We start from the raw sequence: 16,057 nt of genomic DNA, 5'->3' as shown, positions 1-16,057 counted from the left end.
ACTAACGGCAATTTAGCATGGCCAATTCACCTGACCTGCACATCTTTGGAGTGTGGGAGGAAACCGGAGCACCCGGAGGAAACCCACGCAGACATGGGGAGAACGTGCAAACTCCACACAGTCAGTCGCCTGAGGCGGGAATTGAACCCGGGTCTCTAGCGCTGTGAGGCAGCAGTGCTAACCACCTACCTATTAGTCCTACCTTGTTCCTGTCTGCCCTGACTGTTTGACTCACTTCTGTTCTCAACTGCACCAGGCTCAGATTAATCTCTTTCCTCATTATCTCCCTGGGTCCCACCCCCCACCTCACTAGTTTGAATCCTCCTGAGCAGCTCTAGCAAATTTCCCTGCCAGTATATTAGTCTCCTTCCAATTTAGGTGCAACCTGTCTTTCTTGTTCAGGTCACTTCTACCCCAAAGAGATTCCAATGATCCAAAAATGTGAATCCTTCTCCCATACACCAGCTCCTCAGCCATGTATTCATCTGCTCTATCCTATTCCTGCCCTCACTAGCTCGTAGCCCTGGGAGTAATCCAGATATTACTACTCTCGAGGACCTCCTTTTTAAAATTCTACCTAACTCCCTGTAATCTCCCTTCAGAATCTCAACCTTTTCCCTTCCAATGTCGTTGGTTCCAATGTGGACAATGATCTCTTGCCCATGAGAACATTCTCCCCCATGAGAACATTCTGCACCTCTTGGAGACATCCTTAATCCTGGCGCCAGGGAAGCGATACACCATTCTGCCTTTTCGCTGCTGGCCACAGAAACGTCTGTCCGTACTTCGGACTAGAGAATCCACTAACACAATTGATCTCTTGGAAGCCAATGTACCCTTCGTTGCATTAGAGCCAGTCTCAATACCAGAAACTTGGCTGTTCGTGTTATGTTCCCCTGAGAATCCATCACCCCCTACATTTTCCAAAACTGCATAACTGATTGAAATGGGCATATCCACAAAATACTCCTGCACTAATTGCCTACCTCTCTTACCTTTCCTGGAGTTACTGTATCTGTGACTGTATCTGAGACTTTCCCCCTTTCCTATAACTGCCATCTATCACATACTGTTGCTGTTGCAAATTCCTCATCGCTTCTAACTGTCTCTCCAACCCATCCATTCGATTTGATAAGATCCGCAGCCAACAGCATTTATGGCAGATATAATCTGCAGTAACCCTTAAACTCTCTTTAAACTCCCACATCTGACAAGAAGTACGTATCACTCTATTAAAGGCCATTTTTGCTCCTTCACAATCTACAGTTGATGAATTCAAGGATTTCCTGTCGGTAGGCGAGAATTAAAATCCTCATCTTCACTTTGTGCGATGCATTTGAATTAAATTAAATTGACCAAAGAAAGGCTGTTTTCATTGTAAAGTGGGAGGACTTTGAGTTATGTGGATTGATGTTGATGCTCTTTGCTTGAATAGTGAATGTGATGTGAGAGGTTTGCCCATATCGTTTTTGAGGCTCAGTTTTGCTTCATGACATTTTCTTTCAGGTGAAGCAAACACAAATTGGCACAGTGCACAGTATAACTGCACCTTCCCGGCAATGATAGAGGATTGGAGGCAGGTTTTCCATCAAGGCTCTGGAGGAGCCACACAAATAGACTTCCCTTTTGGATTTGTCCAGGTAATTTAAAACTCTTATATTTTGAATAAAACAAAGAAGTGCAGATGTTAGAGATCTGAAACAAACAAAACAGAAATTGCTTTTCTTGTATCAACCTCTGTTGCTTCATCAAAATATTCAGTTAGATTAGTCAAGTGTCCTGGCTGTCTTTATCTAGCCTGAAACGTACTTAGGTAGTGTCTTCCATCCATCCTCTTCCCCTAACCAAAACTAAAGGTTCTGTGTGCAGGATAAGGTTATTTGTTTTCTCAATATTCTCTTTGGGAATTTAGAACAGTGGGAATGGATGTTAGGGCAGGTGCATGCTCCTCCTGCAGGATGTGGGAGGTAAGGGTCACCACTAGTGTCCTCACTGACTTAATCTGCGGGACGTGCACCCAACTCCAGCTTCTTGGGAACCATGTTAGGGAACTGGAGCAAGAGCTGGATAAGCTTCAGATCATTTGGGAAGAGGAGGGTGGAGTAGAGAGGAGTTACAGGGAAGTAGTCTCACCTCAGGTCCAGGATAAAAGTAGATGGGTTACAGTCAGGGGATAGGGAACAGGCAGACAATACAGGCTTCCCCTATGACTGTTCCCCTCAATAATGAGTAAACCGTTTTGGATACTGTTGCAGGGGTGGGGGGGGGTTGACCTACCAGCGGAAAGCCTTTGTGGCCAGGTCTCTGGCAGTGAGCCTGTCTCTGTGGCTCAGAGGAGAAGGGGGGGAGAATGCACTAGTGGTAGGAGACTCAATAGTTAGGGGAATGGACGGGAGATTCTGTGGTCACGAACAGGACTCCCAGAAAGTATGTTGCCTCCCAGGTTCCAGGGTCTGGGATGTCTCTGATCGAGTCTACAAGATTCTGAAGGGAGAGGGTGAGCAGCCAGAAGGCATGGTGCATTTTGGCACCAATGACATAGCTTGGAAAAGGGATGAGGATCGACAAAGAGATTTCAGGAAGTTAGGTTGGAGTCTAAAAAGCAGGACAAGCAGAGTAGTAATCTGAGGATTACTATCAGTGCCACGTGCTAGTGAAGTGAGGAACAGGGAGTGAGTGCAGTTAAATACGTTGCTATGGGATTGGTGCAGGGCTTCAGATAGGTAGATCATTGGGGTACCTTCTGAGGAAGGTGGGACCTGTACCTGAAAGACAGGTTGCACTTAAACTGGACGTGCACCAATGTCCTTGGTGGGACATTTGCTAGAGAGAGTTTTAGGGCAAAGGGATGGATTAAAGTGTGTTTGTTTCATTGCAAAGAGTGTCAGGAATCAGAGTGATGAACTTAGAGCATGGAATGAGTACTTGGATCTACAATGTTGTAGCCATAACGGAGACATGGATTTCACAGGTACAGGAGTGGTTGCTGGATGACCTAGGTTTAGATCTTTTAAGAAGAACAGGGATGGGTATAAAAGAGGAGGGGGAGTAATATTTATAATTAGAGAGTGCATCACAACTGCAGAAAAGGAGATTGTTGAGGACATTTTGTCTACTGAGTCAGTATGGGTGGAAGTCAGTAACAGGAAAGGAGTAGTCACTTTATTAGGTGTTTTCTATAGACCCTCCCAAATAACAACAGGAAGATGGAAGAACAGATTGGACAGCAGATCTTGGAAAGGTGCAGATGTAACAGAGTTGTTGTTATGGGTGACTTCAACTTGCCCAATATTGATTATAATCTCCTCAGTGCAAATGGTCTGGGTGGAGCTGATTTTGTCAGGTGTGTCCAGGAAAGATTTTCCTGACTCAATATGTAAATAGGCCGACTGGGGGGAGGCCATATTGGATTTGGTGCAAGGCAACGAGCCAGGTCAGGTGTCAGATCTCGGTGGGAGAGCACTTCAGTGACAGTGACCACAACCACCTCACTTTTACCATAGCCATGGAGAAGGATAGGAACAGACAGTATGGGAAAGTATTTAATTGGGGGAAGGGAAATTATATTGTTATTAGACAGGAGTTGTGGAATATAAATTGGGAATAATGGTTCTGCGGGAAATGCACAGCAGAAATGAGGAGGCTGTTTAAGGTGCACTTGTTGCAAGTGTTCGATAATTATGTCCCACAGAGACAGGCAAGGAATGGTAAGGTGAAGGAGCCTTGGATTTACCTTTTTCCACATATGGAGTCAGCTATTACGAGGGGGCATAGCTTTAAATTAAGGGGTAGTAGGTATAGGACAGATGTTAGGGGTAGATTCTTTACTCAGCGAGTCGTGAGTTCATGGAATGCCCTGCCAGTAGCAGTGGTGGACTCTCCCTCTTTATGGGCATTTAAACAGGCATATGGAGGATAGTGGGCTAGTGTAGGTTAGATGGGCTTGGATCGGCGCAACATCGAGGGCCAAAGGGCCTGTACTGCGCTGTATTTTTCTATGTTCTAAGAGAAGAGGAACTTCTCATGAAGGAAAAAAAGGAAGCTTACTTAAGGTTGAGGAAGCAAGGATCTGGCACAGCTTTAGAAGATTATAGGGTAGCTAGGAAAGAACTGAAAAATGGACTGAGGAGAATTAGGATGGGGCATGAAAAAGCCTTGGCAGGAAGGTTTGGGGAAAAACCTACAGGCATTCTACATGTGGAGATGTACATTGTAGAATAAGAGAATGATCAGAGAGAGGGTAGGGCCGATCAGGGATAGTGGAGGGAGTCTGAAGAGATAGGGAAGGCCCTAAATTGTTGAAAAAATCCATCTGGTTCACTAAGGTCCTTTCGGGAAGGAAATCTACCATCCTTACCTGGGTCCCGAAGAAGGGTTACACCTGAAACATCAACTTCCCCACCTCCTGATGTTGCCTGACTTTTTGTGTTGTTCCAGCCTCCTGCCTGGCTGTTTCGGATTTCAGCATCTGCAGTTTTTTTTTGTCTCTAATTACTCGTCTGGCCTACATGTGACTCTCAACTGCTCTCTGAAATGGCCAAACAAGCCACTCAGTTGTATCCATAAGACCATAAGACATAGGAGTGGAAGGAAGGCCATTCAGCCCATCGAGTCCACTCCGCCATTCAATCATGGCTGATGGGCATTTCAACTCCACTTACCCGCATTCTCCCCGTAGCCCTTAATTCCTTGTGACATCAAGAATTTATCAATCTCTGCCTTGAAGACATTTAGCGTTCTGGCCTCCACTGCACTCTGCAGCAATGAATTCCACAGGCCCACCACTCTCTGACTGAAGAAATGTCTTCGCATTTCTGTTCTGAATTTATCTCCTCTATCACTATCACTAGAAAGTCACAACAAAGAAATGAAACTGGACGGACTACCTGGCATCCACCTTGGGGCTAGAAAAGACAACGACAAAAACACATACACCCCTGTCAACAATGCAAAATCCTCCTTACCAACATCTGGGGACTATTGGGAAATTGGGAGAGCTGTCTCACAGACTAGTCAAGCCTGACATTGTCATTCTTATGGAATCATACCCGGACAACACCCGGACACCACCATTACCAGGTGGATATGTCCTGTCCCACCGGCAGGACAGACCCAGCAGAGGTGGCAGCACAGTGGGGAGGGAGTTGCCCTGCACGCTAAACATGGGCAAGGAAACCTCTTACTGGTTACCACTTACAGTCTCCTTCAGCTGATGAATCAGTACTCCTCCATGTTGAACAACACTTTGAGGAAGCACTGAAGGTGGCAAGGACACAAAATATACTCTGGGTGGGGATTTCAATGTCCACCACCAAGAGTGGCTCGGCAGCAGCATTACTGATTGAGTGGTTGGGCCCTAAAGGATATAGCTGCTAGAGTAGGTCTGCGGCAGGTGGTGAAGGAACCAATAAGAGGAAAAATATACTTGACCTCATCCTTACTAACCTGCCGGCTGCAGGAGCATCTGTCTGTGACAGAATAAGTAAAAGTGACCACCGCATTGTCCTTGTGGAGACGGAGTCCCGCCTTCACATTGAGAATAACCTCAATTGTGTGTGTGTGTGGTACTATCACCACGCCAAATGGGACAGACTTCGAACTGATCTAGCAGCTCAAGACTAGGCGTCCATGAGGCGATGTGGGCCATCAACAGCAGAACTGCATAACCTCATGGCCTGGCACATCCCCCACTTAACCATTACCATTGTTGTAGGTAAAATTATGCCACATTACAAACTGAGAAGTCAATCAGAAGTCATTTACTAAAGACAAAGGCTTCTGGGAGAAGCATCGGAATGTTACCACATGGCAGTCAAATCTAGCTTCTCGCAGAGTACAGGCAACTACCAAAGGTTTATACAGAACCATCTGTATAATCATGATAATTACATAACCCAGCCTATGTGACACAGGGCTCTGAATCATCTTGCGGTTTTTCTTAGAAGCTGACTGCAGCCGTTTTAGCTGTCTCAGCTCTGCTGCGTGACCACAGACCATTACCACAGAGGCAAGTCTGTTTGCAGCAAATCTGACAGTACATCACATTATAGTTTGCAAAACAAGAGTCAGTACAAATTTAATTTTAAAACTTCATTTTCCACCTTCACCGTCAAGCCAGGGGGTCAACCCTGATTCAATGGAGAGAGCAGGAAGGCATGCCAGGAGCAGCCTCAGGTAGACCTAAAAATGAGGTATCAACCTGGTGCAGCTACCAAACAGGACTACTTGCATACCAAACTGCATAAACAGCAAGTGATGGACAGATCTAAGCTCTGCAGTTCTTCCATATCCAGTCGTGAATGGTGATGGATAATTAAACAACTCATTGGGGGAGGAGAAGGCTCTACAAATATCCCCATCCTCAATGATGGAAGAGCCCAACACATCAGGGCAAAAGGTAAGGCTGAAGCATTCGCAACAATCTTCAATCAGAAGTGCCGAGTGGATGATCCATCTCAGGCTCCTCCAGTGGTCCCCAGCATCACAGACACCAGTCTCCAGCCAATTCGATTCACCCCATGTCACATCAAGAAACTGCTGGAGGCACTGGATACTGCAAAGGATAACATTCCGGCAATAATACTGAAAACGTGTGCTTCAGAACTTGCCGCTCCCCTAGCCAAGCTCTTTCAGTACAGTTACAACACTGGTATCTACCCAACAATGTGGAAAATTGCCTAGGTATGTCCTGTACACAATAAGCAGGACAAATCCAACTCGGCCATTTACCGCTCAATCAGTCTACTCTCCATCATCAGTAAAGTGATGGAAGGGGTCATTAACAGTGCTATCAAGCAGCACCTGCTCAGCAACAACCCGCACAGTGACACCCAGTTTGGGTTTTGCCAGGGTCACTCAGCTGCTGATCACATTACAGCCTTGGTTCAAACATGGACAAAACAGCTGTATTCCAGAGGGGAGGTGAGAGTGATATCAAAGCTGCATTGACTGAGTATGCCATCAAGGAGTCCTGACAAAACTGGAATCGGTGGGTATCAGGTGACAAACACTCTGCTGGTTAGAGTCATACCTGACACAAAGGAGGATGGTTGTGGTTGTGGAGGAGAAAGTGAGGACTGCAGATGCTGGAGATCAGAGCTGAAAATGTGTTGCTAGAAAAATGCAGCAGGTCAAGCAACATCCAAGGAGCAGGAGAATCGACGTTTCAGGCATGAGCCCTTCCTCAGGAATCACCCCATGGTTGTGGAGGGTCAGTCATCTCAACTCCAGGACATCCTAGGCCCAACAATCTTCAGCTGCTTCATCAACAGCCTTCCCTCTGTCATAAGGTCAGAAGTGGAGATGTTTGCCAATGATTGCACAAGGGTGAAAGGAAAGGCTGGTAGGTAGAGGGAATGCTGGATGACTAAAGAAATTGAGGGTTTGGTTAAGAAAAAGAAGAAAGCATATGTAAGGTATAGACAGGATAGATCGAGTGATTCCTTAGAAGAGTATAAAGGCAGTAGGAGTATACTTAAGAAGGAAATCAGGAGAGCAAAAAGGGGACATGAGATAGCTTTGGCAAATAGAATTGAGGAAAATCCAAAGGGGTTAAGGACAAAAGGATAACTAGGGAGAAAATAGGGCCCCTCAAAGATCATCAAGGCGGCCTTTATGTGGAGCGGCAGAAAATGGGGGAGATACTAAATGAGTATTTTGCATTAGTATTTACTGTGGAAAAGGATATGGAAGACATAGACTGTAGGGAAATAGTTGGTGACACCTTGCAAAATGTCCATATTACAGAGGAGGAAGTGCTGGATGTCTTGAAATGGGTAAAGGTGGATAAATCCCCAGGATCTGATCAGGTGTACCCTAGGAAAGCGAGAGAATTGATTGCTGGGCCTCTTGCTGAGATATTTGTATCATCAATAGTCACAGGTGCCTGAAGGCTGGAGGTTGGCTAACGTGGTGCCACAGTTAAACAAGGGTGGTAAGGACCAGCCAGGGAACTATAGACCAGTGAGCCTGACCTCGGTGGTGGGCAAGTTGTTGGAAGGAATTCTGAGGGACAGGATGTACATGTATTTGGAAAGGCAAGGACTGATTTGGGATAGTCAACATGGCTTTGTGCGTGGGAGTTCATGTCTCACAAACTTGATTGAGTTTTTTGATGAAGTAACAAAGAAGATTGATGAGGGCAGAGCAGTAGATGTGATCTATATGGATTTCAGTAAGGTATTTGACAAGGTTCCCCATCGGAGACTGGTTAGCAAGGTTAGATCTTACAGAATACAGGGAGAACTAGCCATTTGGATACAGAACTGGCTCAAAGGTAGAAGACAGAGGGTGCTGGTGGAGGGTAGTTTTTCAGACTGGAGGCCTGTGACCAGTGGAGTGCCACAAGGATTGATGCTGGGTCCTCTACTTTCTGTCACTTACATAAATGATTTGGATGTGAGCATAAGAGGTACGGTTAGTAAGTTTGCAGATAACACCAAAATTGGAGGTGAAGTGGACAGCGAAGAGGGTTACCTCAGATTACAACAGGATCTTGACCAGACAGGCCAATGGGCTGAGAAGTGGCAGATGGAGTTTAATTCAGATAAATGCGAGGTGCTGCATTTTGGGAAAGCAAATCTTAGCAGGATGTATACACTTAATGGTAAGGTCCTAGGCAGTGTTGCTCAACAAAGAGACCTTGGAGGACAGGTTCATAGCTCCTTGAAAATGGAGTCTCCAGGTCGATAGGATAGTGAAGAAGGTCTTTGTTATGCTTTCCTTTATTGGTCAGAGTATTGAGTACAGGAGTTGGGAGGTCATGTTGCGGCTGTACAGGACATTGGTTAGGCCACTGTTGGAATATTGTGTGCAATTCTGATCTCCTTCCTATAGGAAAGATGTTGTGAAATTTGAAATGGTTCAGAAAAGATTTGCAAGGATGTTGCCAGGGTTGGAGGATTTGATCTATAGGGAGAGACTGAACAGGCTGGGGCTGTTTTCCTTGGAGGGTCGGAGGCTGAGGGGTGACCTTATCGCGGTTTACAAAATTATGAGGGGCATGGATGGGGTAAATAGACAAAGTCTTTTCCCTGGGGCCGGGGAGTCCAGAACTAGAGGGCATAGGTTTAGGGTGAGAAGGGAAAGATATAAAAGAGACCTAAGGGGCAACGTTTTCACACAGAGGTGGTACGTGTATGGAATGTGCTGCCAGAGGAAGTGGTGGAGGCTGGTACAATTGCGACATTTAAGAGACATTTGGATGGGTAAATGAATAGGAAGGGTTTGGAAGGATATGGGCCAGGTACTGGCAGGTGCGACTAGATTGGGTTGGAATATCTGGTTGGCATGGACAGGTTGGACTGAAGAGTCTGTTTCCATGCTGTACATCTCTATGATTCTAAGATGCTATGGTCTGCACTTTATGCGACTCCTCAGATACTGAAGCAATCCATGATTAAATGCAACATAATCTGGGCAATATCCAGGCTTGGGCCGACAAGTGGCAAGTAATATTTGTGCCACCCAAATGCCAGACAATGGCCATCACCAAGAAGTGATACTGTAACTACCACATTCAATGGTATTACCATCTCTGAATCCCTCATTGGCAACATCCTTGGCATTACCATTGGCCACAAATTGAACTGGACTCACCACACAAATACAAGAGCAGGTCAAGTCTAGGGATACTGTGGCGGAGAACCCACCTCTTGACACCCCCAAGTCTATCTAGCATCTACAAAGTACAAGTCAGGAGTGTGGTGGAATACTTGCCTGGATGGATACAGCTCCAAAAACACTCAAGAAGTTTGACACCATCCAGGATAAGGCAACCTGCTTGATTGGCACCACATCTACAAACGTTCAATCCCTCCACTACCGGCGCTCAGTAGCAGCAGTGTGTACTATCCACAAGATACATTGCGGAAATTCACCAAAGATCCTTAGAGAACACCTTTCAAACCCATGACTACTTCCACCTAGAAGTACAAGGGCAGCAGATACATGGGAACACCACCACCTGTAGGTTCCCATCCAAGCCACTCACCACTTGGAAATATACCGTCGTTCCTTCACAATTGTTGGGTCAAAATCCTGAAATTCCCTCCCTACTGGCATTGTGGGTCAATCCACAGCAAGTGGACTGCAGCGATTCAAGAAGGCAGCTCACCACCACTTCTCAAGGGGAAATAAGAATGTGCTATCAGTGCTGGCCAGACAGCGGTGCCCAAGTCTCATTAATGAATTTAAAAATGAGTTTTTTGATTCAGTTTTTTGCACCAGAGAGATGGACCTTGTTGATGGTGAGAATACCATGGACCAGGTTAATAGACTTGAACAGATTGAAATTAAGAAAGTAGATGTCCTGGAAATTCTGGGAAGCATCAACCTAGACAAGTCCCCAGGGCCGGACCTGATATATCGAAGGTTACTACAGGAACTGAGGAATGAGATTACTGCGCCTTTGGAGATGATCTTTGCATTCTCACTCTCCACGGGAGGAGTACCAGATGATGGGAGGGAGGCAAGTGCTGTTCCTCTGTTCAAGAAAGAGAATGGGGATATCCCTGAGAACTACAGATCAGTCAGTCTTACATCTGTGGTAAGCAAGGTACTGGAAAGATTCTGAGAGATAAGATTTATGGTTTTTTGGAAAAACATAGTTTGATTAAAGATGTCATATGCATGGACTTTAGTAAGATGTTTGATAAGGTTCCCCATGGTAAACTAATAGAGAAAGTGCAGTCACACTGTGTGCAGGGTGTTCTAGCTAGGTAGATAAAGAACTGGTTGAGCAACAGGAGACAGAGACTAGTAGTTGAAGGGAGTTTCTCAAAATGGAGAAAGATGACCAGTGGTGTTTCACAAGGATCAGTGCTGGGGCCACTGTTGTTTGTAATATACATAAATGATCTCGAAGAGGATACTGTTGGTCTGATCAGTAAGTTTGCAAATGACACAAAGATTGGTGGAGTTGAAGATCTATGACCCCTCAAGAGGGGCCTCTTGGTTTGAGATCGGTCAAAAGAATCGACAAATGCGGACTGTTCAAAAGCAAGGGTCAATAGTTTATTGAATGAAGGTACCTTGATGCAATTCTATCCAGCAACACAGAGATTGACACTTCTGTGTTCCGTGGTGAAATTGCACAATTACCCATTATTTATGTTTTTAAAGAAATAGTACACCCTTAATTACAAGAAAGACCAATCACATATGTTAAGGTGGCATGATTTACAGCAAGTTAATCCAATGGTATTTCCTGGGAAAAGGGTTCTTAATTACAAGAAAAGTCCAATCAACTGTAATATGGTGACATGATTGAAGACAGGCTAATCCAATGGTATTCTTTGAAAAAAAATCTTATTTACAAAATTGTCATGCTATCAGTTCAAGGTTAGTTCAAATGGTCAATTAATGTGTCAGTATTCGTTTTATGAAAACTCTATTGTCCTCTTATCTTTGAATTTCAGCTTAGTTCTGCAAATCCGCAGTACAGTGTTCACAGGCCATTTTATAGTATTCTTTTTAAATTGAGAAACCATTTTGTAGTTAATAAAAATCTACATATAATTGTTGCCTAAATTCAAATTTTAGATCCTCATTCCGCCCTTTGGCCATACTATGACTACACCATAAAGGCATTGATCAAATTAATCCAATTCAATGGCAGCAAAAGACTGCCATACTTCCTCTTCCTCCGATGGGGAATCAAGGGCAGGCAATGATGCTGCCTCATCATGATTTAAGTGAACAAGCATTTTCTGGGTGCAACCAATATTGTCAATAGAAGCTAATATTTTAGCAATAATACACTTAATTATACCAAAATCAATAAAAAGTCCAATTAAAACAATAGCACCATACATAGCCATATTATTTAGCCAGTTGTACCATGAGCCAAAACCCCAATGTCCCCATCCTGCACCTTCATTCATTTGGATGACAAAAGTGCAAATATGATCAAATGTCTAGTAATGTTTTTGATAAGATCAGTGATCCTCATAATGCATTTTCCTTTAACTATAGCGCAAAATCCACCTTCCTTCGCAAGTATGTGATCGGTTTTGTTGGGCGAATAGGCACAGTTCTGAAAGCATGTCCCTAATTTCTATTAAGGCAGCAGTTGTCTCATTTCACAAATGAGATAATTATGGTTTTGATGACTAATAATTCCTGAAGACTCTCCTAATGAAAGAACACTAAGAGCTGCATATGCCAATGAATGTGTTTTACTTCTTGATATGGCATTTGGATTCTTCCATTCTGCACAGAAGTGAGGAGAAACTGTATGTTTAAAAGGGGAATTATGATCTCATTGCCAGGTAATTGGACAAGGAACAGGGGTTAGAAGGAGTGTTCCTACAGCTACGGCACGAGGAGTAGAGAATAGACAAAAGGTGCAGGAATAGGCCATTCTGCCCTTCGAGCCTGCACCGCCATTCAATATGATCATGGCTGATCATCCTTAATCAGTATCCTGTTCCTGCCTTATCTCCATAACCCTTGATTCCCCTATCCTTGAGAGCTCTATCCAACTCTTTCTTAAATGAATCCAGAGACTGGGCCTCCACTGCCCTCTGGGGCAGAGCATTCCACACAGCCACCACTCTCTGGGTGAAGAAGTTTTTCATCATCTCTGTCCTAAATGGTCTACCCCGTATTTTTAAGCTGTGTTCTCTGGTTTGGCACTCACCCATCAGCGGAAACATGTTTCCTGCCTCCAGAGTGTCCAATCCTTTAATAATCTTATATGTCTCAATCAGATCCCCTCTCAGTCTCTAAACTCAAGGGTACACAAGCCCAGTCGCTCCAGTCTTTCAGTGTAAGGTAGTCCCGCCATTCCAGGAATTGACCTAGTGAACCTACGCTGCACTCCCTCAATAGCCAGAATGTCTTTCCTCAAATTTGGAGACCAGAACAGCACACAATACTCCAGGTGTGGTCTCACCAGGGCTCACCACAGCCACAGAAGAACCTCTTTGCTTCTATACTCAATCCCTCTTGTTATGAAGGCCAGCATGCTATTAGCCTTCTTCACTACCTGCTGTACCTGCATGCTTGCCTTCATTGACTGGTGTACAAGAACACCCAGATCTCTTTGTACTGCCCCTTTACCTAAATTGATTCCATTTAGGTAGTAATCTGCCTTCCTGTTCTTGCCACCAAAGTGGAGAACCATACATTTATCCACATTAAACTGCATCTGCCATGCACCTGACTACTCATCTAACCTGTCCAGTTCACCATGTAATCTCTTAACATCCTCCTCACATTTCACCCTGCCACCCAGCTTAGTATCATTAGCAAATTTGCTAATGCTTTTACTAATACCATCTTCTGTATCATTAATATATATTATAAAAAGCTGCGGTCCCAGCATTGATCCCTGCGGTACCCCACTGGTCACTGCCTGCCATTCTGAAATGGAGCCGTTTATCACTACTCTTTGTTTCCTGTCAGCCAACCAACCTTTAGTCCAAGTTAGTACTTTGCCCCCTATACCATGTGCCCTAATGTTGCTCACTAACCTGCTATGTGGGACTTTATCAAAAACTTTCTGAAAATCCAGGTACACTACATCTACTGGATCTCCCTTGTTCATCTTCAGAGTTACATCCTCAAAAAATTCCAGAAGATTAGTCAAGCATGATTTCCCCTTCATAAATCCATGCTGACTCTGTTACTACTATCCAGATGTGTCGTGATTTCATCCTTTATAATAGACTCCAGCATCTTTTCCACCACTGATCCTGATTTAGTATAGATAATAGAGGGACCTTCCCAGTAAGAAGCAGGCCTATCTTTGTGACTTCCTGGGGTATGTGGATAATCCATGATTACATAATTTGGGCCTGGGTGCTGAGATGAGTTTCCTGATAAGAAACATGGTTGACATCCCAAAATGATTCTACCCATCCAACAATTGGGAAAATATTAGTGCCGTTAAGGGTAGCGTAACGAAGGTGGGTGTTGTTACCTTCTCCACATTGAGTTTGAATTCCAGTGATAATAGGGATACATTTTTCGTTAAGGCATACACATGAGATGCAAGGTCCTTCAGAAAAGCAGTGACGACTAATACATTTAATCATAGCACAGGGAATAATTTTAGGCACTCTTACATAAGTGCACCCCCATCCCTTACCATTGTCGCAATTTGGATAGGATATTGCAGATTTAAAGGAGGAAGTCCATAAACAAGTAGCAGATGGGGATAGGTAATAACTAAAAAAGATATTATGTCCTGTAAATACTTTAGTACTATTCTATACCCCCATGTTAGGATTTGGATAAAAGGGGTCAGGGAGTCTCTTACTGAAGTGAGGGCATAACAAATTACTTCATCGTCTCCAAACATTTTATTATGGGTTTCTAGAAACATCCCCATAGAAACATAGCAAGGGGACAAGGCTTATCAGGGATGCCCATAGTACAAATGTAATCAAACTGGCACACAATACCTTTACAGGGTAAAGACCATTTAGACTTATTCTGATTATGAACTGTTCAATATTTTTGATGCAGTTGACCACTGCAATAGTCATTCTTGGTAACATTCAGTCTCTCAGCACACAAGGACATCTTCGTGACATAGTTGGTACACAGTCTCTGTTTGCTCAGGATCGCACAGGTAAACTGTCCCTTCTTGTGCACCAATGCTGGCAATGGCAAGTCCACACAGCAGGTCAAGTTCAATCTTTATCATCTCCCCCCTTGGAAGGTTGAAGACCGCGAAGTGTCCATTGTAATAAAGTATAAACCATTTCCTTCTTGTATATAAGTATATACAATATACATATATTCAATTAAAATAGGCAGCAGCAAAGAAGTAACACAAACTAATCTAGGAAAGGTCATCCATATTCTGGTTTGAAGTACCTTATTTGAGGCCGTAATTTGTGCTCTTCAACTGGCTAGAAGCCCTAAGAGCAATTTTGAAATAAATAATTCTCAAATTAATCAAACTCAAATAGCCCGCTGGAGTAAGTATATTGCCCATACTGGCAAAAAGCTCGTTCATTTTAAACTATTCACTAGAGATTCCCTTCCTACCCATTATTTTCTTATTTTATATGGAAAAGCCCAGGCAAGCCCAATTAAGCAAACCTATTCTTATAAATCCAGCATTGCTAGGATGTAATGCTCTTTGAAGTTTTCCTATTAAAAACATCCATATTACCTAAATTTAGATTAGTTCTGCAATATATTGTATCCTCTATTTTTAAAAGACATCATTAACCTTGTGCCTAATTAAATGGCCTGATCTACAGCTGTAGTTAACAGTAATTAGAATTAAGTGTAGAAACCTGATGGTATTTTGAGCAGAAAATTGTTAATTAAAATTGGCTGGAGGGTAATGCTGTCCCCATATTATGGTGACAATTCACAAAGCTTTCAAAGCACACTGAAATTTTTCTAATATTGAGCTAACCCTAGAATTTAGATATTGGTACAATCTTAAAATTATAAACCATCACTGTTCACTATTAATTATCTACGTGAAGATAATAGCTCAGCCAGACACTCCTTCTTAAATCTAACAGCCCAATCCAAAAATAAATCAAATCAACCAGTGTGTATTCTTATAAGCTCCATACACAAAGCAAAGATATTTAGGCTTAGCGTCCATGTATGAAAACAAATCACTTGATAATTCAGTCAGTAGTATAAAGTGCCTGTAATTATTTCAGAAATGGAAATTTGCAAATTACTTCCAAATCTCAAAACAATATTGAATTCAATCCAAACACTAAACCCGTATGATTATAGTCAGTAAACAATAGAGGAATCAATTGTGAATTGGCACTGAACAGACAGTCTCATTCCCCCGTGATTTTTGAACCTTACCTAAGTCTGGCATACCCGTCCTCATACTGTGTCTAACTGGGTTTTGCTGGGGACCCAATGGGATCAGAAGTTTAGGGAGTTAGGCTGCCTGCTTGGCAGCTGCATATACTTGCCCACTACTTTGGAAACTGTATCAGTTTCATCAGCATGAGCCGAACATTTGATAACTGTCAGATTGATTGGACAAAATAGCATTACTATAACGCTGCCCCCTTAGGGGTTAAATATCTTCAATGTTTGCACAAGGCTCCAAAATCATGGA

The 16,057-nt window shown here is 43.5% G+C and overlaps 1 protein-coding gene across 1 annotated transcript in view; it reads left to right on the top strand.

The window, feature by feature from the left end:
- Positions 1–16,057, top strand: part of siae (sialic acid acetylesterase) — a 126,375-nt gene that overhangs the window by 75,114 nt on the left and 35,204 nt on the right. The window contains exon 7 of the mRNA XM_072592983.1: positions 1,507–1,640. Within this exon, the coding sequence (XP_072449084.1) occupies positions 1,507–1,640 (134 nt within the window). The remainder of the gene's footprint in view (positions 1–1,506; positions 1,641–16,057) is intronic.

The sequence above is a fragment of the Chiloscyllium punctatum genome, chromosome 23 (assembly GCF_047496795.1).
Source record: "Chiloscyllium punctatum isolate Juve2018m chromosome 23, sChiPun1.3, whole genome shotgun sequence".
NCBI classification, from domain to species: Eukaryota; Metazoa; Chordata; class Chondrichthyes; order Orectolobiformes; family Hemiscylliidae; genus Chiloscyllium; species Chiloscyllium punctatum.
This window is presented reverse-complemented; position numbering and strand designations above follow the sequence as displayed.